Here is a 22,522-nt window from a genome sequence, read left to right as displayed (position 1 = left end):
AAAACCTTGTCGATAGGTTGAAGGCATCTGGTAAATGACTGCCTGTAAATGTAACGTTTTGGCTCTTTTTTCCCCCCCAAAATCTGAGCTGGTCTTCAGCTCCAGAGGTTTTATGGAAGCCTTTGACGTAAAAAAGAGGCTTGCATGTGGTACAGGTTTGCCACTTTACAGGACCCATTTTCTATGGTAAAATGCTCTGCCAATGGGTGTGAAACCACAGGCTATGGGAGTCAACTTCTGTGGGACTTACTGGAAAAATAGTTATAGTCGTGATCGTGTCCCAGCAGGCAGTGGCTGGGTCAAGTTTCTTTCTTCTCGTGGACTTCCTAACAGTAATCAAAATGTCCCATGCCGGGGTGTCATCTGCGTGCACAGGGTATGATTTAATCCTCAAAAAAGTCAACCACAGCAATTAGGGCTTCCTTTGAAGACCCTTGATGAGAAAGATAGGATTTAAAACCCAGCTTGTCAGCTTGGTTCAAACCAAGTTCAGGCTTGGATTTTGGATAGTGATGTGGTCCTGTGTTCATGTTGTGAGCTCCACCTTCTTGCAGTTTGGCACTCGTATGTTCTCTTGAACTCAGATGTCCTGATTGTTTCAGGGTGGAGTAGGAAGCGTGAAAGTGGATTTAGCTGTGTTGTTATCAGACAGGGGAGATTGTTTAACTGTGTCTTTGGCAGTAGTAGTGGCATAAATGCACAATGTACCATTATTCTGTATATGAATCAACATGTCTTACTGAGAATTCCTGAGTACTTTTGCATTTGCGTGGACTGCTTAGCAACATCCTAATAGGGCCATTCCATGGGTTGACTTGGCCTGGCACTGACTTGAACAAGGAATGCCTTTCCCCCCCAAATATGGGTCTGGAAAGCTCAGCTACACAAGCACTTCTCTATAGCTACAATTCATGCATTGCTCGGTAAAGTAGTTTTAATTTAGTAAAGTTTTGCCACATACTTTCTCTGAGATATGTCCCTCTCACAGTATGGTATAGGACCTCCTCTTATATTATGGGTCTCTAATTTCTATGTCCCTGATGTCCTCTCTTTCTGTCTCTCCTTACTGCAGGTGTCCTTCAATGTGAGTGTGGAGGCTCGCAGCTGCCCCGCCCCCGGCACGCAGCACCGCTTCACCATCAAGCCCGTCGGCTTCAAGGACCGTCTGGAGGTGACGGTGGACTACCGCTGCGACTGCAGCTGCACACACCTCACGCACGCCAACAGCAGCCACTGCAGCTCCATCGGCACATACACCTGCGGCATGTGCCGCTGCGAGCCGGGCTACCTGGGCGCTCGCTGCGAGTGCCAGGAGGGCGAGGCGGGCGGCGGGCACCTGAGCGCGTGCCGTGAGGCCGAGGGCAAGCAGGTGTGCAGCGGCCGAGGCGAGTGCAGCTGCAGCCAGTGCCTGTGCTACGAGTCGGAGTTCGGGAAGATCTACGGCCGCTTCTGCGAGTGCGACGACTTCTCCTGCGCACGCCACAAGGGCATCCTCTGCTCAGGTGAGGAGGGAGGGTAGGAATTCAGAGTCTAGGATTGAGAGACACACACACACACACACACTCTCTTACTCAAGCATTCCTACTCAAACTTGCACAATAAAACACAGTCAAGTGCTCATGCACAAGTACACACATTCTCCATTTTTGGAGGAAGCCTGTTCTAGCATATTCTTTGTAACACATTCATTGCAACATTCCCCTGACACCTCACTGCTAATTATATAGTCTGAAACATGTGTTTTTTTGGTTAATTGCTGCACTTTAATTGCAGAGTTTATGATGCAGGTAATCACATATCAACCTCGGTTTCCTGTTTATGAGTGAAAATGCTGCTTATGGGTTTTGTGGTAACTAAATGTGCATTGCATATAGGGCGTGAGTGTAAGTCTGTGCTTTCTCTCTTTCACACACATATACATACACAGGATTGTTTGTGTGCATCTGCTGTTGATCACGGCACACAGTAGAGAGTTCAGCTGCCTCATGCTGGCTAGTTTCCTATGCACAGTCAGGCAAGAGCTGTCTGTCCATCTATTGTGTATTATGCACAGTAGTTTTAGGACCGTGAGGGGTTGTGAGTTTGCCATCTGTTAGTGTGGCCATAAACCTCATACTTGGCCTCTGTCTACCCTTACTACAGTGTATTACTGTGCTGAATGGATTAAAGTTGCATGCAGTAATACTGGAAGCAAATCCTTTTCCCCATGATGATGCTGTACCCAGACATCCATATACTGGCCTCATCTTAGCAGGGAAAGGGTGTATGGATTTGTTGATGGGAGCCCGCAACATTGTAAACAGAACAGCTCACTCTGTGCAATGCATTATGGGTGAGAACCTGCTGGAATGCTGCCTTCTGGCATCAGCCAGGCCACCCCCCATATACCCCCCTCCAACCAAATCCACCGCCCTCCCTTTGGGGCAGTTGTTCTACATATCCACAGTGAGTGCTTTGTAAATGCAGCCCGTTTTTTTCCATTGTGGCCTCACACAATATTCTGGTCTCTGCCCAAGAAACAAGCTCAGCATTCTGTTAAGTCAGCAACTCCCAGCGCCGCGGACACAAACGGGCGTTCTGTTGGGGAGCTGTCCCTGGGATGCGCCTTCGGGAGGACCCCACGAGGCCCCTGCAAGCGCTAATTAAATGTTAACAGTCCAGTGGGCCTCCCCCGCATGGCCTCCCCTCCATTACTCTGTGTTCCTCTCCTCTCCTCTCCTGCTGTAACAAGTCCCTTAATGACACCAAACGACGCAGTTTCCCGCCTCGTCACTTGCCCTGGATTAATTGTGCCGCACTACAGTAATACAGGGGGCCATAAACACCCCCAGTCTCCTGGAGCTAGCAGGCGCAGGAAGGGTTGTTAGCTAATGGGAAGGGTAGTTCAGGGGCCTTTGCGCTCCTGTTAAAGCACCCCACAAACAACACTGTGCTCCATTCCCAAAGTGCTCCGCTCTGGTGAGAGGCTGCTTGTGTGGTTTCTTTGTTCGAAGTAAGTAACATAAGCTTGTGCCGTTTTGAGTGCCCTGCATTTTAAATGGTATTAAATGGTAAACAAGACGTTTGCGTCCTTTATTTGTCCTCACGCAGGGGTACCAGAATTTATGTAAGTTCATTGGCTCTGAACGGGCGCCAAATGTAGATGAAATTGTGTTAACTTTCCTCACGAGGGCCACCAAGATAATGTTTCAACTACTCAACACAACAGCACATCAATTTAGTTGAATGCATGGAGGCATCACACAAAGTGTGTCTCACAGTGGTCAAAATAAAGTATCAGTCTATGAATATACAAAACTATCAATTTAGAACTCTGAATAATAATTAACTTCATAACTACAACCACAATTACCATATCAATAGCTAGTAAAGGCTGAAGGTCTTTGGAGTTCTGAAAAGTAGAGGTGCTTTGCTCATTAACATATTGACTTATTACACTTATTGAATGCTTAACTGGCGAGGAATCTTAGGCAGGTTCTTGCACCGCTGGCTTAAAAGGAGTTCTCGTTCTCTGTCGGAGTCAGGACTCCATGCATGGAGGTGAGTGCTTGAGAGTAGTGTCTTCAGGGAGAAAGAACATTTGGAGAGCTGGGTTTTGTTTACTAGGTCATAGTTCACGGTTATGGATAGGTTACAGATCACAGGTTACAGATAGAGTTGCAGGAAGTGATTGGAGGAGATGTGCGGTGGTTTACGCAATGGCTTACGTTTCACAGTAAAAGTTCCATTTAAATCACACAATGTACAAATTCATCTCTGGAGTCGCAGTTGTAAATGTTAGCTGTCAACATCAGCATAGCATATTTTCTTTGAAAATGCCTTTTCACTGCTCCTCCATTGTATGTATTTATAGCACATCAGCTGGGCTCAGCTCGCTCTCAGAGCCCAGCGGCGGTCGATCTCACGCTGCTTGTGCTGCGCACCCTGTAATGTTGTCAGAATCTTTTCCCCTGGCTCGGGTGTGTAGTTACAAGCACCAGCAGGTTCAAAGGTGACTCGGGGCCAGGATGCTTCCCTGAGCAGGCGGGCGGGGCGGTCCCTGCACTTCCTCTCCTGCCCTCCTGTGATTTGATTACTGGGTCAGTGGGCCAGAAGCCCGGGCTCCTGTTAGGTGCACTATAAAACACAGCTGTTCTCTGGGACGGGGTGTGTGCAGAGACAGTGAGTAGCGAGTATAAACAGATTCTTAGGCGTTTTCTGTGTAAGTGTGAGTATTTTCTGAACGTCGGTTTAATTCAGTATGACTTTTTTCTAATGAGACGCCATATTTTAAGTTTTTTTTTTTTGTGTATTCTAAGTCTGACGGAAGCTAATGGATATTGCAGCTTTGTTCCTTCGTGTTGTTTGCTTTAAAAACACATAAATTATCTCTGACACCCACACCACACACTAACTCTCTCTCACTCACAAAAACACACACACACACACACTCACTCACTCACTCACTCACTCACTCACTCACTCACTCACTCACTCTCACACACACACAGTCCACACTCCACACTCCACGGCTCCAGAGTGTAGGCTCCGCTCCACGCCCTGCTCTTACTCATGTCTGCCCCGGGTGTGTGGTGACACCAGAGTGTGCCATGCCAGGCCCCTCCACCGGTCAGCCCAATCCATCTCCGGTCCTGTGACTGCCCTCTTTCGCCCACTAAATCAATTAGAGCCAACAACAGCTCGTGATTCTATACACTCATGATGATCACGTTCTCTATCAGACTGACAGACCCACAAATCAATTGTCTCTTCCACACAGATCCTCGAGTGCTCTATCTACTTTCTCTACATGTCTGTACGCTCTCAACTCTCATAGATATGGCAGCTCCTCTTGCTCGTATCGCTTCACTCCCCTCTGATGGGACGAGGATAATCATAGGGATTATCGGCTGCGATTCTTTATCGGCGCAGACGCCAGCCTGAGTGGCGTGAGGATGTCCTTGAGGCTCTGGATAATGCACATGGTCACAAAGCAGCCGCTGAGACCGGCTCTTTGTCCAGACATCGGGGCCATCAGGAGCCAGGAGGTCAGGCCGCAGCAGGAGACGAAGCCATCCATCAGCATCTAAAGTTAGCCCGCTGACAGGAGCGATAGCCAAACCAAGCTAACGCGCAGCACATCACAGCACAGCGCAGTGTCACTGCCGTCCCCAGGAGGCCCTATATAGGGGGGCTGGGTGTCCGGGAAGGCCTGACCAGATCAGCTGATTACAGACTGCTCTGTGTTCCTTCAGCCTCACGTTGGTGTGTGTGCAGAGTCGTGTCAGTGATGAGCTGGTGAATGCTCTGTAAAGATACATACTTTTTTTGCATGGGCTGCTTTTGTGGCCTGAAGGCTGTCTGTGGTTACGTCAGTCCTCTGCAGATGTTTACAAAAGAAGTTGGAGTTTTGTGTAGTTGATGAATGTGGCCGTGCGTGCAGTGGCTTGTGATTGCGTGAAGGCATGTGACTGTGCTGGTAAGGATGCACTTGTGTGTGTGTGTGTGTGTGTGTGCTCGAAAGCCATCAAAATGGTCTGTTGATGAGGCCCCCAGTAAAATCCTGACTTAGGGGTACAACAAAGACACACATCTGCTGCTGGTTTCACGAGTGTAGCAGTCAGAGTCCTCGAACGTGCCGCAAGCCAGAAATAGCGCAACTTAATTTCTCTAGCCTCGTAAAAATCTCCCCCCACAAGTCTTTTATTCCTGTACATCTTTGGGCCTTTTTTTTTCTTTTGGAACCCGTCACTAAGATTCAGAGTTAGCAGGGTAAAACAGGAACACATGTGTTTGTACATATGGCGACCTGGTATGATCACAAACTTGTTAAGATCCAGTGTACCAACTTTTTTCCCAGTGTTTCTTTTTCCAAGTGGTGGTGATGGTGTTGATGTAGGAGAAGAGGGTGGTGGTTAGGGAGGGAGGAGAGCAGAGTTTGCCAGGATTGAGAGCTTGGCTCAACTCAAAGCTCACTGAGCACTTAATGTTGCCTGATCTCACAGCTCATCTCACGCACTCCCATCACCACTCGGGTATTATACTTCACACATCAGTGAGAGATTATACAACCCTCCTACTCATGTTCCGAAACGCTGATTCTCTCGAAAAATTAACAAGCAGGAGAGAATACACTGTAGATTTTGTACACAGAAGTAAAAATACTTTTTTGCCAACCAGTGTGCTCAATTTGCAGCTCTTTGAAAGTTCCTGAAGCAAGAAGTGATTGGACATCTGGTTATATTTGTGAATAGCCTGATACCCATCGCTGCTAGCTTAGCGCTGTTTTAAATAAAACCTGGCACAGTTCACCATCCTGGCCAACCTCCCTCATCTCCATTAATGTCCACTCATAGTGGCTGTGGCTGAAGCAAGTTTGCAGTAAGCCTGTTTATTTTAGTCCACACTCTTGCTCTCCCGGATGGGACTGGCCTTGGGTACGTGGCCCTCTCAGTAGCACAGCCTTATGGAAACAAATCCCCATCTTAGCCCGGCCAAGCCTGAAACCAGGAGCAAAGCTCTCCGGAGTTGCAGCGGTTTCCTAACCTCAGCCCAGTGCCCTCTGCCTGGCCAAAGCTGCTAGCATCAGGCTTTTCTCCAGCAGCCCCCTATTCTATCATCCTGATGTACTTACAGTATGATGTCATGCCTGTGAGTGTTAGACTCTGTAAGAGAGCACAGCCTGACATATTAGTTGCCCATGATGTGGAAAATGGTGTGACTCTTCTGAAGAGACTGCGACAGCATGGCAAAGTTACTGCCCACAGGGTCGAGGCCAAAGCGTTGTGATGTTGCTTTGCTTCCAGGCGACTTTTTGCCTCAGCTTTTGAATCCTAGCTCAGTGGTGCTAGACGTCTCCAGAGCCACGGCCTCCAAGTATGCTGTATGTCTGTGAAGCAGAGCAGCGGCCTGCTTTTGAAGAGGCGCTTACTGTCAACACTCTGTCTCTTATTGTCACAAGTGCACAAGGGCTCAGAAGGTTTCCTACCATAACGGGGCACATCGCTCTAATGAAGCGCTTCATTTTTACATAATCCTGTTTTACACTTGGCTTCATTTGTGTCTGTGTATGCGCTGCAGTCAGCATTGTGGTGAAGCTGGAGTTTTTGTGAGTACAGGTACCGCGCTCTCAGGGCTGGCCCTCTCCTGTCTTAATGTGATCAGAAATCTTTTTGTCAAGAGAAAAGGACGTGGCTGTAGAAATTTAGAGACGGTCTGAGTTTGAAAAACAAGATTTCCACTCCCTATGTTTTTTTTAATATCCAGAGTGTTGTTCTGAGTCTGAACAGTTGAAACGGTCTTCACTGTCATAATTTGAGGTTGCCTGCCTTTCTGGGAGTGTCTGTTGAAGAAAAGTACCAACAGATGCTGTAAACCCCTGAAATGCAGAACGCTTTATATTTCTATACTGTAGAACATCATGAATAGTTCTTTAGCACTGTTATTGAGCAACGATGTTTTGGCAGTTGTTGGACGCCTCTCTGTTTCGCTGTTGAAACCTGGAACCTTTGAACAGTTCTTCACCTGGTCCAGGTGCATCTCATCAACCTACCAGTCATCAGTTAGGTAAAGGGAGAGGAAAGGGAGCAGTCTTGTACGGCCAAATGTCACTCAGGTGTAGTGAGATGACACCTCTGGGAGAGACGTATTGAAAACGTTGTAGTTGATTGTTGCACATTCCAATGCAGACAGGCTTTTCCTCTGAGAGAGAGGAAGAGAGAGAGAGAGAGACGCTCAGGAAACAAAGCATAGTGCATCACCATGAGCGTCAGGTGCACACACTCTCTATTTTTCTAGGACAAGTCACATGTCCAAACAGATGCCTTGCTGGGAGCACATAGGGATACCATGCCATCTGTTGCCAATGTTTGCGTCAAATTAAAAGAGATTATGCAATATTATTATCTAATATATATATATATAATCTAATGTCAGTGTTTACCTAAACAAGCATGGGGAAAAAAGAAAAGGTTTGCTGCTCAAATGACCTATGCATCAGTAGTCATTCCATCGTTACACCCCCTTTAATAGCGTGATGATTCACTATGAGTGTTACGTGAAAAGCTTTGCATGCAAAGAGCAGACATTATATATTTCTGAATGTCAGCTCTGTTTTTAAGCCCCTAACCCAATTTGTAAGCTTCATGCATGCATCACTACTGTGGTAGCTTACGAAAGCACGGTTTAGAGCCACCAAACTGCAAGCCCTGAAAGAATTGGTACCAAGTCGAGCAGTGGTAGACCCCAGATGTATGTGGCGAGGACACAAATAGACCTCCGAGACCTTTTTGTTGTTGTTTTTGCAGTATTTGATGTGTTTCCATCATTGGCACTTGACAGGTTCTGTGTCCAGTCCTGTAGAAGGTAGTCTTGTTGACGTTGTGCTACAAAAGTACAAGCCTTTTCATGATGATGTGACCTCAGGCATTGTGAAGATTCAGATCAGTTGAGACTTGACTGAAATAGCAGAATATTATGTGGGAAACCCACATGTTCTTCCTGTGAAGGACATCCTATTGCCTCCGCCCAGAGTTCTTTTTGAGTGAAACACTCTGTTTTGAGATTATCAAGGAAGGAAGTAATTTCCGTCTGAAATTTTCATGAGCCCTTCTCGCTGTGGTGGGTTATCAGAGTGCTCAGGGACGGACTACGACTTCCCTGTCAGAGAAGGATAAGCTCCTTCTGGATACGCAGTACTCGACTGCAAGTCCCAGGAAGGCTGCAAGAATTCTCACTCTATTTTAGACTGTTTAGACTCTTTCTATGTACACGTTCAGCAGTTTGATTAGAGTGTAGAATAGGTTAAGATCAACTCTTTGCCGTTTTTTCTTTTATGTAATTTTAGATCCACAGGAGTTAGAGTTTCTTGTTTACTACAAGTTCAAATGATCTTACCATTGGCTAGTATGTTAGTAACATATGTTGAAATGTTTTAGTCCTGTATCTATTTTTGGACTATCAAAAACACAAATGCTGTTGTAATAGAAAATCCAGACGTTGATGTTGACCGTCATTTTATGTGGCAGGGAGCTGTAACCATTAATAGTCATGTGCAAAATCTTCGCCCCATTGTGGTGTCTAGTCTGTCGCCAGTTCTTCTTGCCACAGAGGCGGCCTGTAATAGATCAGTATGCTCTGAGAAAAGGTGTAATTTTAACTGAGAGGTGATAGAGTTGTCACAACACTAAATTCTCAGGCGGGAACATTGCGCTCAGTCACGTACTGAGGCCCACAAACACCGCCCATGTCCGCTTTGTCAGTTGTCTCTAAGCACCATGGTAGGGTATCATCAGCAGCTTGCACACATGTGTCCTCATACAGCTGTGTTTCATTACAGCTGTTTGAGATTGAGTCATGTCCACTTGAAGCTTTGCAGACCCTGTTTTGACTCCTATTTTATTCCCATTTGCAGTGTGACTGTGGCCACATCAGGCCCAGAGAGCTATTAGTTATACTGTGCTGGGACATATATTTCATTTGTGACCACTTGTGGTGCGTCGAGAGGCAGTTTATTGTTCTCAGTTGCTATTAATGTCCCACTTCTCCCTTTTAAATGGCATCAGCTGACCCGATCATTGGACTCCGTGGCACCTATTCTCTGTAGTACATAATTTTCAGCCCTCATCATGTGATATGTCATACAATCACATGAGAGATAGAGTCTCAGATTTATCCAATTATTTTAGATATCATTTTCTAGTTTGGCTTTTTTTTTCTTTGTTGCCAACTGTTTTTGTTCCAATGGTTCCTGCTGCTGAGATTGTTCTAGATTTTTTTTTTTTTTTTTTTTTTTTTTTTTTATAGAAGTGTTGGACTGCTCCTGCTTGTGAATCATGTCATCAGTAAGAACCATTGAACACTTAGGAAGGCGCCATGACACTCATCCTTCCAAAAATGGACTTAAACTGCAGGAGATAACATGCCACAGCTTGAAAAACAGTCTGAATCTGTCGTGGTGTTTTGCTAAGCAGTGGTTTCTCTCATTACTGACTAAGCTCTGGTAAATGTCAGGCATTGTTTATGAGAATCCTGGTGGACAGACATTCAGCTGACAGCAGTGTAGTCAAAGAGCAAGAGCTTTACATTGCTTGACAGTGATCTATGGGATAACTTTCTGTTTGTGCTCTTCACAAGGCCCCTTTCTTATCAGAATGGGACGCACTGCCTCACAAGGAGGATTTCCCTCTGGCAATATCATTTTTGCAGCTGTGATTTTGCAATGTTGACATTTCCAAACAGATACATGGTCTACATGTTGTGTATGCAAACACAGGTAGGTATACGTATACCTGTGTTTGCATACACAACATGTAGACTATGTACCTGTTTGGAAATGTCAACATTGTCTACATAGACACCAGTGTGTACTTTCCCAGCACATACTGATTCATTAGTCACGATCACTCTGGCCAGTAAGGGAGGTTCAGGTCCATGATAAGTGAATGAGTGTTGTGTGAGGGCAGGCAACCGGGGATGGACCCTGGAATAGCCTGCCGACACCCTATCAATTAGTTATATGCTGACATTCTTTTCCTTTCTTTCTATCTCTCTCTCTTTCTCTCTTTCTAGTGTCAGTCCCCTGTTCTCTCCCTCTTAGCTGACGGCATGTATGTATCTCTGACTAGGGTCTGGTCTTCCTCACTGGGTAAAGTAGGCCAGTGCTGTACGCTCAGAAGACCTGTCAGAAAGACATACTCACAGGCCGCCCCTCGCACATCTGTCTAGCCCAGCTTTGCCTCCACAAGCGCTAAAGCCCTGTTCTTATCAGTGTGGTTTCTTCTTCATAATTATAAACGGCTCAAAGCTAAAATGACTAATGGCAGCTGTGTTTTGTAGCAGTCTGAGGGTACAGAGAGTTTAATAACACATGGTGGATATAGGATCCGAACTCGGTGTGGATCCATTCACATTGTGTTCCTTTGTCAACATGTTCATATCAGTACAGCATGTTGGTCTGTTTTCCTGTAAGAACACTGTGTCAAGGCATAACAGTCTCTCTCACTCTCATAGCAATCTTCATTGCCCTCACTTTGCCTGCAGTTCATGTTATGAAGTTTATGACTAAGTACCTGAAGTACCGTTGTCACATATCAGTTGAAGTGCTGATTCCAAAAAACGGACTAATTATATTTTTGTTTTGTTTTTTTCATTGTCCTTTTTTTTCCTCCATATTCCTGTCCTCCCTACCCCCACCTCCTGGCTCTCTGCCAAATGTAGCAACATCAAGTAAGACTGTGTTTGACCTTGGGGTGTTGAAGAGCCTGCACAAAGAGGCCCAGTGTTGTGTCTCCCTCTGTAATCTGGGCCCTGCGGTTTCCCCCCCACATACACACACACACACACACACACACACACACACACACACACACACGGACCGCTGTGGCAGCCTCTGCCTGCACTCAGTACCACATGGACAACAGAACTGAGTGTTGAGGAGGGGAAGGTGCTGAAGCCTTTGAAATGAATCAGTCCTTGGCCAGTAGTTCTCCACTATCAAATGTCAGTCTATTTAATATTAGCTTTTGAGTTCAGTCAAGTGCCTTACAACTTGCACTTTGTGATACAAAGCAGTTTACTGTACAGGAAATTAGCCGAACAAGCCGAGTGCAACACTATGTAAAATAAATTAGTGAAAAAGTAGTGAAGCACTCCGAATTGGAGTCACTGGGTGAAAAATCAACTACAAGCACTTGTAGCTGCATAATTATTATGTCTAGCAAGACATGTATTACTGTGTCTTCCCATGTCTGCATACATTCCTGATGTGATTCAACACCAGGGTTTCATCAGTGCCTTGAGTGGGGTAAAAGTGCACCACAGAAACATTCGTTTGACTTGTATTACATCAGTTTCGTGTTGTGGCAATGGCTTTGTCCTTTTGATTCTTGTCTTATGAAAATAACTCCTCTTGGAGGAAACCCAGCTGGACACACACACACACACACACACACACACACACACACATACACATACACATACACATACACATACACATACACATACACACAGACACACAGACACAGGCAGAGTGAGAGAGACACTGAAGGGAGACCTCATCCAAAAACAGTGCTGAATTGGACTTGTAAAAGGCCCTCCTCTGGCACTCAAATGACAGGGCTTGTACCCATCCAACATTATTTGTGTATCCACAACAAAGTCTATTTCCAGTCCGCACCAAAGAGGAAGAACAGGAGGAGCCACACAACCGTCCCCCACAGCATAACCTCAGACTGAGGTCAGCATGCAAAGCATTGTGGGATATTGCTGATTATTGCCTTTTTGTGTTTTTTTAGCCATAGCACAACAAGGAGGAAACACTTTATTGGCCAAATACCTGACGACACATACACTCTCAGAGAGGCACACACACACACTAGACAACGAAACATGTAATTAAGTCATGGGGTTATACGATATTGTTTGTCTGTTGTCAAAGCTCTCATTATGTCTTAAAGTTTACAGGCTTCTCAAGGATAAGGAGTGGCTGACTACAAGAATATCATTCCCTTTGAAATTTGCTTTTAGACTCAATCTTCTTAAAGTCCACTCTGTCTGTTCCCATAAACTGATCGGGTATGGACATTTGCCTGGCTCCAGTTGGCCTCTTCTTTAGGAGCCTGCCATAAATTGTCCTCAAGGCTGCAGTAGATGAAAAGGAAAAACTAAACACATCTATGTTGCGTGTTAAGGGCATGCTGCATTGCAGGGACAGTATATGCTTTATAGATGTGTAGTAAACAGATGATAAAGGCACTTCTTGTCTGTAAATTGCCCATTAAATCCCTTGAATGCAAGGAGACAAATGGTTAATGGATATAGCCTCCCTGGCTGGAGGGTGAGCTGGTTTTGGGTCTGCACCACATGTTTGCCTAGTTCTCTTGAGGCTCAGAGAACAGTCAAGTGGATTCTGGATTGAGAAGATGTGTGCTCCAACAAAGAGGCCTCAGCCAATGCCACTTCCAAGATGTTGAGCAGTAGATGAGGGGTGCACACACACTTGGCAAGTCTTTTTGAGCTTTGTGTGCCAGTCAGTTCCTGTCATGTCAGAAAAGGTTAGTTTATATGCGTGTCTGAAATAGTCAGGGCCAATGGAGTAAAGCAATAGGTGTAATGCTGTCCAGAATTGTGAAATCTATGCCACAGGGTCCGTAGTTTAGGTGTAGCTTTTCACCATTGGCTGACCCTCAGGTTGAGCGAGTCGGGATGCTATCTGAATCGGCATTTCCTTCAGGCACTTGCAGCAGAGTTGGCGGCCGCATACGAGTGTTATTTTCCTTTGGGACCTTAAAGAGGCCGGCCTGTTCATTGACACAGGAGGGGCGAGGAATGCTTATATAGTCACAGGTCCAATGCGTGTGGCTGGCATGGAGGAAGCCTTTCACTGTAAGCCTGCCATGGGTGTCTCGTACACACACTCATTTGCTCAGTCTGGGTTAGTTTTAGGGGTCAGGGTTTGTCTTTAAATAAACCAGATTATACCTTTTTATATCATACCTCACCACAGAGATGATTAGCAGCTTTGAGTATCATGTACATTCTAGCTTAAATCGCGAATCTTGCATGTATTTTGACTTATTAGCACTCTCTGAATGCAACAATTTAGTTTTTTTTTTCTTATAGAAAACACATGTCTACCTCAAAGCTGCTCCAAACAAAAGATTTGCTTTGTCAATGGATTTTTGCACAGGCTCTAATGATTCTTATGATTGTGAAACCGAGTGCTCATGGGGAACCTTCAGTCTTGTTGGCAGGCGTTGTTGTCTTGGAGAGTCTCCACAGCGAGCTGAGTGAGGCTTAGAGCTTGGAGCCCAGGCACATGCAGGGAAAGTAATGGAGGAGTTTCAGTGTGTCATAGTTTCACTGTTTTTCTTTCCCTCAGCTAGAAAACATGCCTTGAGGACCATGAATCATGCATGTGTATATATACGTACACACACACACACACATGTACGCACACACACGTACGTACGCACACACAGAGACACACAGAGTGAGAGGGGGGGACGTGCACACACGCGCACACACACACACACAGAGAGAGACACACACACAGAGTGAGAGGGGGGGACGTGCACACACGCACACTCTCTCTCTGTCGCTGCAGACAGGAAATATTTCGAAATGCTACTCTGCCTGCTTCAGTGTGATTTGTTTGTAATTGTAACCCTCCTTTGCACATACCTTGTCCTTTAGTGGCTAGTATCCTTAAAGCAGGGTCTACACTGGGTTTAGCTCTAACCTTACCCTTGCGGTAGCCTTAATGATCATGGCGCCTAGCCTGTGTGAATTTGGACTCGCTCAAGAGTGATGTGGTGGTTTTACTTGGCTGTGTAGCTCTGAGCATTATGGGCAGAAAGTGTCCGTCTGGGACTTGTATGAGCTCCATTTATCCCCGTTGGTTCAGTTGTTGTTCTCGCATCGCAGATAAGATCTTAACGTCCGAATTTATTCTGGATACTTCCTTTTTTCTCTGGGACCAGTGCTGCCCTTCCTCCCGGTTGGTTCAGGGCAGCGATGGCAGAATGCACATCAACTGGTTGGCCTAAATCTAAGAGGGAGCAGGGAACAGTGGTGAGAGCCAGCCGTGTGGGTGTGGGTGTGGTTTTGGCAGCAGATCCTGGGCTTGTTTAGCTCTGGTCTTGCTTCCTATCAGCGAGGTCCTGGAGCTCCATGACGACCCCGAATAACAATTGGCGTATGAGGGCCAGAGTATGCTCAACTCAAGAAAGCACTTACCTCATACTGCTCGAGGAATTCCATGCATACTCTCATCACCAGACACAACACCATCTGTTTCAGGGTGTGAGGAGAAATTGGCCGGTGGTGATGATGGTGTTGATGTCATGCGTGCCTGTAATGAGGAGCTGATTATGTGCGTTAACTCTTCCTGTTCCGTAATTTTCAGTAACTAATTAACGTTGCCATCAGCTGTAGTCTTTGGATCACTTACTGATCTGCTGATGGTTAAAAGTGTTGATGAATACATATTTACCTCAACACCAAACCACCTTCTCACACCTCCATTAGTTAGCATTAAACACATGGATGTGTATATAGCTGAGACAGAAATGGCTTTTTAAATTTGTGGATGTCCACAGATCCAAGAATCACTTCTGACCGTGTCATCTCACTTCTGCTAAAGCTTCTAATCGTCTTCCTCTCAGCAAAATGTTTGTTTAGGCAGAGTACACCATTTGCCTCTGTGACCTCTGTGAACCTACCCTGTTTGATGATTCCGAAATGGCATTTTATATTTGTGGATATTGTTACGAGCCAGCTCAAGGCACGAAACAAGAAGGGGAGGCCACGCAGAATTTAGGATGATGATAATAATAATAATAATAATAATATATTTATTAATGGTTTACAAGTTTATATAGTTATCTAATAATTATAGCAAACGTGTGGTGACGATCAGTGTTATGAAGAGAAACAAAAGATGTACTGTAAAGTCAGTTAACTGGTAATATAAAAAAACGACGACGATAATCCAAAACCAAACACACTCCAAAACCAACGACAATCCAAAACCAATCTCTATTCAAACACCAACGACCAATCCAAAACTCCAATCCAACGCTCTCCCGACTTCAGTCTGATCAGGGCTTTTGTAGCCCAGCCAATCAACCATACACCTGGTTCCAATTTACCTGTTGTAAAGACAGATAGAGAACAGGCATGCAAATATCCTGGGGCGGGGCCTAGACCCGCCAGGGTCGTAACAATATGCAGGCTAAATTGGATTACATCAGAGGCCAAGTTTAAAAAAAAAAAGATCACTACAGGTGTGTCATTGTTGGAACACTCCCTCTATGTTTATCTGACATTCTTCTCAAGTTATTTGCAGAAGTGATCGTGTCCTCTTCTTCTGCTCAACCTTCTAATCGTCATCCCATCAGCAAACTGTTTGTTTAGGCCGTGTACACCATTGGCCTTATTAGCCTCTGTGACCTCTGTGAACCTACCCTGTGTGATGATTCAGATTAAGATTCTTCATTTGAAAAACATTTCCCTTGGCCATCTGAATTATCTTGTCGGCCCCATGACAAGTGGGGAACTAAACTACAAGGATCGCCATGGCATCACTACCAAGAACGAAGAATAAACTACCACAATAAGTGTTTCCTCTGATGGGTCATGTGACTTAATTAGACATTGTCACATTGATCAACCTTTTAAGGCAGATTGTCTAGGTAAAAGGTAAAATGAAATTAGTTTTTGCCATTTGATCTTGTGTGATCACCAGCACCATGAACAAATTCAGGCAGGCTAACCGCATCTCTTGTCAGTTTTAGTTTGGGGAAACATGGCTATGAAACTATGACGTGTCTGTCGGTAATAAAAGGCAAATATGTTTTATGTCTCTGCAGCATAGTTACAGATTCAGAGTATAAGCTTGCTATAGCCCTAAGACATGAACTGGATAACCTTCCTAGGCTCATTCAGCTTCATGTTGAGGCTTGATGCTTCTCTGCAGTGGCCTTACAGTATTGTATGGCACCCTCTGGCTTCTTTGTGTAGTCCAAGAACGCACATACACACACGCACGCTCACACACACACGCACACACAAACACACGCACGCACGCTCACATACAGAGTTCAAGAGGATTTAGAGAAACAGGTGTTTAAAGTGCTTGCCAGTACTTGCTTCTTGCATTTTCTGTATAAATCTAAAGGGCAGAGTGTGAGTGAGTGAGCTAGACAGAGGCAGGGAATACAGACACAGATGTCTTTGTTTGCATATAATCACTGTGAGGACGAGAGGGTTCACATGGCTAGAATGTCTTTCTTATTTTCATGGTGTGTGCTAGCCTGCTCGCAGCGTGGTCACTGTTGGTTGGAGTCGGCGCGGCCATGACTCACGCCGGACACACCCGTAATGTTCCCGTGTCAATGGCACAGTCCCTGTAAACCATTAAACCACAAGGTGTGGCAGAATGACCTACTCTTCCCACAAGAGCACCACAAGAGCCGACAATACGCAGAGGTAGGAGTTCAGCAGAGGTAACGAAAACAAATATTCGGTGAGCGCTGACTTCGGGGGGAGAGAGAACCGTGGACAGTTTAGTTCCTCTTGCCTCCCTTGCTGAGCTCCTCTCTCTTCAAATCTCGGTGAGCTCCTGATCCCAGAAAAAAGAAGAAAAAAAACTTGCATACTGCAACAGATCCTGCAGGAGCTGCGTTTTAAACAGGAAATTGATAGTAAAAGACAATGTTGTTTTATTTGTCTTGTCTCTTCCTTGTTCTCTTGAAGAGAAAACGCCAGGAGGCATTTCTTGACATTGTAACCTGGACCTTATTAGTGCTGTACGGAACCTTAGTGCGTATCCCCTTTGTGATGAGCAGATGTAATTGAATTTGTCATCTCGCTGACCTAAATTCTTTTCTCCCCTGACCGTCAGCATGCTGGTCGACCACAAAGGGAAAGTTGCCTTTAAGTAGCCTGGCAGAGGTACTGGTAACCCATGCTCTGCCTCGTAGTTTATGCTGCTGCTGTCCACTTTATAGGCTATGCTTTTACAGATGTGTGATAATGGTATCGAAATGCCAGAACTGTTTTGTTTTTTATGTACGTAATATTCAGAAATGCATCCCTCTCTGGATGCTCAAAGTAAACATCAGACTCAACTATCTGGTTTTGCTTGCAGTGGCATTTCCAATTTTGTATGCATTCTCCAGGAGAGTTGAGGCGTGTGAATTTATTAGCAAACAAATGAATCAAGAAGTGCCACTAAGACCTAATCCGCGTGGAATTCTGCGTGCTCGCTGACACCTGGAGAACATTAGAGCAACAGAGCCAACCTGATAGAGACGGCTCCATTACAGGGGCGCTCCACCACCCTTACCCCCTGATTCTGTGCTCTCACGCTAGCCCTTAAAACCAGCCTCAAAGGGCTGTCAGAATCAAATGTCTGTGTTTCTGTGTGTGTGGGGGTGGGTGGGTGTGTGTGTGGGTGTTTTTTTTTTTTTTTTTTATTATTTCTTGACGTAATGCATGGGTCTAGCAGTAAGAAGGAAGGTGTTTGTTTGTTTTTGTTTTTTTTGCTTTATACCCATGTACAATACTTCACATGGGGTAACACATATATGCACACATGCACACATGCACAGACACTCACCCTCACCTCCCAGTAGGCACCACTGACCTTGCTCTGCTGTTTGTTCAACATTATCTCGCTTGAGCTCAGCATTTGTGGCATAAGCCGCGACCGAGTGAGTGCATGGTTGGACAGAAGCATGAAATTCTATCTTTTTTGCTCTGTTCAGTACTGGAGTGGAATGCGAACAAACTATTTCTCCACCAAGAAAGAGTTGTTGTTTTTTTCCAAAGAATTTGGGTCACAGTGGCTTCTTGTGGTTAGGTTCCGACTGGGATGTCTGTGGTCTTTTTGTGTGTGCGTGCGTTCGTGCGTGTGTGTGTGCGTGCTATTGCATGCAAGTGTGTGTCAGTGCACATATTTATCTATGAACTCACTGGCATGAAATCACTGTGAACACGGCTGTATGTTGATAATGTGCGTTCCTGGTGCTAATGGAACATCGCATTTTATCGTTTTCCATGGAAATCTTCGAGGAAACCATACCTCATACGCGTGCGCGTGATTGGACAGGGATCCTTGACTGATGACTCACTGCATGTGTTTGTGTGTTTGTGTGTTTGTGTGTGTGTGTGTGTGTGTGTGTGTGTGTGTGTGTGTGTGTGTGTGTGCGTGTGCGTGTGCGTGTGCGTGTGCGTGTGCGTGTGCGTGTGCGTGTGTGTGTGTGTGTGTGTGTGTGTTTCAAAATGGAACTAACAGTGAGCCTCTTTGTCTCCCATCATCCTTCCCCCCCCCTCTTTCTCTAGGTCACGGAGAATGTCACTGTGGCGAGTGCAAGTGTCACGCCGGTTACGTAGGCGACAACTGCAACTGCTCCACGGAGACGGCGTCCTGCGTGTCGGACGACGGGCAGATCTGCAGCGGCCGGGGCAGCTGCGTGTGTGGGCGCTGCCAGTGCACGGAGCCTGGGGCGTTCGGGGACACCTGTGAAAAATGCCCCACCTGCCCTGATGCTTGCAGCACAAAGAGGTAATAGTGAGAACAGCTCAGCTCTGGAACCTTCTGTCTGTCTCATGTTTGTTTGTCCTAAACCGTAAAGCGGCTACACTGAACATAATTATGATTATGATTAAATTATGTTGTCTCTATTCTCTAACATAAGGCAACAGGAAAGAATTTAAATATAACATGACTTACTCCATCATTGACATTACATACATAAAAGTGATATAAAAAAAAACACTTTTCTTCTGTCTGTCTCATGTTTGTTTGTCCTAAACCGTAAAGCGGCTACACTGAACATAATTATGATTATGATTAAATTATGTTGTCTCTATTCTCTAACATAAGGCAACAGGAAAGAATTTAAATATAACATGACTTACTCCATCATTGACATTACATACATAAAAGTGATATAAAAAAAAACACTTTTCTCTACATTGGATCCTCTCTATCCAACATGGCAACCAAACAAAATCCTCATGTGCTTCAAATGCCTTTGCTGACCTGGAGTCAACACTCAGCACAGATCCCCCTTCAAGTCAAAGGTCAAGCTGCTGTCTCCGACTCTAGTCGCTCAATATTCCCATAGCGACAGCAGGCTTATGTTTTAAACTGGGCAGTGTTAAGGTCACTTGGTGCAACTTCAGGGCATTATCCTGGTTTGAATAGGAAATCCAGGCTTATTGTGCTCAGGAGTTTCTCTGTTTTAAAACGGCTTTGCTTGTTGTGTCGTCACAGGGAGTGCATTGAGTGCCGGCTCTTCGGCTCCGGGAGACTTGCTGACAACCAGACATGCCAACGCCAATGCAAAGACGAGATCATCACCGTGGAAACGCTGAGTGAGTACCCCTGGCAACCCACCTGCAGAAACAGGGAGTGTTAAATCCGTCTGTATTTCTTTATATTTCGTATTTTTCATCTTTTTTTAATCGGTTTTGAAAACAACACTTCCAGTGCAGTGAACTTTTTTAATATGAAATTCATATGCAACGCAAGGCACTGTGGTGAGGCTTTGTCGAGATGTCAAAAACAGGCCGCAGTCTAGATTCTTCCACCGTGACTCAAACTTGAATGGGAATCTGCTCTCCGACTTTGATGAGGCGCTCAGAGGGGTGCGGCCATTGAATGTGCTCTGGCTTTTGTACGGTGGCCTGGCGGCCCGCGGCCCTCGGCTGCAGTCATAGCCACCAGCTGGAGGGATCAGAGGGCTGCTGCTGTCTGAACATCGGCCCCATGGCAGCACTCTCAAATTCCTCTGTCCTTAAAGAAAACACGTCCGGTGTTCGTACACATTCCTGGCTCTGTAAGTGGAAAACAGACATAGTGGCTTGGACAGAACCATAATAAAATTCCAGCCAATCAACATGCTGCTTCAGGAGCACGGAAAGGAGGGGTGTCATTTGATTGGCTGTTGAGCTCAAATATCAACCAGCTTTTGCCAGAATCATGAACTCTACCTTTTGAAGAAGCCAAGTCAACCGGTTTTCAATAATAGTAGATAGGCAAGCTAGGTTTCTTTTAGCTTAGACAAGTAGAGTCAATATTGTCAGCAGTTGATGGAGCGGTTGCTGACGATGGAAGACTCTCTGGTTTCACCCTCAGCTGTCTCCACTGATGAGTGTGCATTAGGTTAAAGGCAAAAGAACGCAAGCAGTTTGGGGGAGAATTGAGAATGCAGTATTGGCAATTATCAGTGCTCACCCAGAGAGTCCTCAGCAGACCTGCAGTCATTTAACACCCCTGAGGCCCTGGCTGCATCTAGCTACCTCTAGCTGCCGCATACACTCCAACCATTTCTCCATATGGGTGCTGCAGGTGGGAGAGGAGCAGGCTGTTGTCCACATCTGCAGATTTTACATCAGTGTGGCTTTTTTTTTTGCGATTGAGACCTGGGCCAAAACACCTGTCTGCGGTCTGTGTCTGAGTGTCTTGGCAGGGTCAGAGTGTCTCTTCCTGTGCTGGATGGAGTTCCTCCTCTGTGTTCAGTGACTGTTTATGTTATTATCTGCTGATTGTCAGTCTGGGTCCATTCAGCAGACAGCTCTAGGTCCTCTGGCAGCCTGTAATGAGACCTGTGTCCCACGAGCCCCATCATTTGGCGTGGGTGACACGTCTGTATTTATAAACACAGCATCCCCTGACTTATCACGTTTCATTTTGTTTTAGCATAAATTAGCATACTTGGAGCTTTGTGGGAGTAGCTTTGTGTGGGTTCCTATACTTTCTTTCCTCATTGAAAAAGTCAGGGGCCTTTTCCACACCCTTTTCCTTACCCACCCACTTCCTCTCCAGTGGCATGTTCAAGTGTCATCCCAAACCAATTCCTCTCCAGTGGCACGTTCAAGTGTCATCCCAAACCAATTCCTCTCCAGTGGCACGTTCAAGTGTCATCCCAAACCAATTAGCGGGGAGTGAAAGTGCGTTATAAAACCCTCCAACAGTGTGTCTGCATCAATGCGGGCTTCGCAAGCATGTGCAAAATGTGTTAACTCTACCTGTCAGTTGTGTTTCTGGATGCATCGCCGTATTTGTCATTAGTAGTAACGAGTTGAAGATTGAAAGGAGGTAGACCTACATAAGACAACATGTGTGGGTCTGCATTACAGCGTATGGATAAGATCCACACACGCTCATCATGAAAGGAGTAAACTACAAAACAAACAGAGTTCACTCTGTGGGGGACTGGGAGTGGGGAGGGTTAATGAGGGATAGACTTCTTGTCATCCAAGGACATCCCAGTGAGACCGATGTGTTTGTTGATGTGAGGAACTCTCAAGGGCTCGTTTCTGAGACGACATGGTCAATAGTTGGGGAAAATGTGTCTAAAGCCTCAGCTATCATCAGCTATCGGCCTTAATTGGTTCCTGCCATGCAGTGGGGAACATTTTATTCCTGTCTAGGAATGCGCTAATAACTTATTGTTATGGAGCGTGGAGCGGCTAACGTGCGTGGCCGGGGTCAGGACAGTTAATGAGTGAAACGGAGTTTTAAACGTCCTGTGTCGGCCGGGAAGTCTCTCTCCCCCCCTCGCTCTCTGTCTCTCTCTGTCCCTATGTGCCGCCAGCCTAGTTACTTCAGCGTCTTCCCCCTGCTCAGCTATTTCAGACATCTGACTTCCCTAATGGACTCCACATGTACATTCCTGGATACTCTTCACACTGCGCAGAGGCTGGACTAGTGGGGAAGTGGGATAGAGTGAGGGGGTTTGAGTGTGTGGGGGTGTTGGATGGGGGTCGATTTGGATAACTCTGCTGTCCTGAGGATATTGAAAAACGTCAAAAGAAATGAAAACATTCCATTACGCAGTGACAAGCCAATGTCCTCAGTGGGGAATGCAGGACCATGTCCCTCCAACTGTGATTTCAGCTTTAAACCACTAAATGAGAAGTTTTATTCACGGTTTGTTTTCATTTTGGAGATTGGGGAGGCTGCCTGTATTCTTTCCCTGTTGCTGTCTTCTGCCCTTCAGCCTCTTATGTTTGTTCAAGCTGTACCCCC

At 45.7% G+C, this 22,522-nt stretch overlaps 1 protein-coding gene across 1 annotated transcript in view; it reads left to right on the top strand.

Annotated features, from left to right (window-relative positions):
* Positions 1–22,522, top strand: part of itgb5 (integrin, beta 5) — a 39,991-nt gene that overhangs the window by 14,333 nt on the left and 3,136 nt on the right. Inside the window, exons 10-12 of the mRNA XM_012819564.3 lie at positions 1,073–1,502; positions 18,826–19,048; positions 19,763–19,863. Of these exons, the coding sequence (XP_012675018.1) occupies positions 1,073–1,502; positions 18,826–19,048; positions 19,763–19,863 (754 nt within the window). The remainder of the gene's footprint in view (positions 1–1,072; positions 1,503–18,825; positions 19,049–19,762; positions 19,864–22,522) is intronic.

This window comes from Clupea harengus, chromosome 2, assembly GCF_900700415.2.
Source record: "Clupea harengus chromosome 2, Ch_v2.0.2, whole genome shotgun sequence".
In the NCBI taxonomy this organism is placed as follows: Eukaryota; Metazoa; Chordata; class Actinopteri; order Clupeiformes; family Clupeidae; genus Clupea; species Clupea harengus.
The sequence above is the reverse complement of the archived record's forward strand: the minus strand, read 5'-3'. Positions and strand labels throughout refer to the sequence as shown.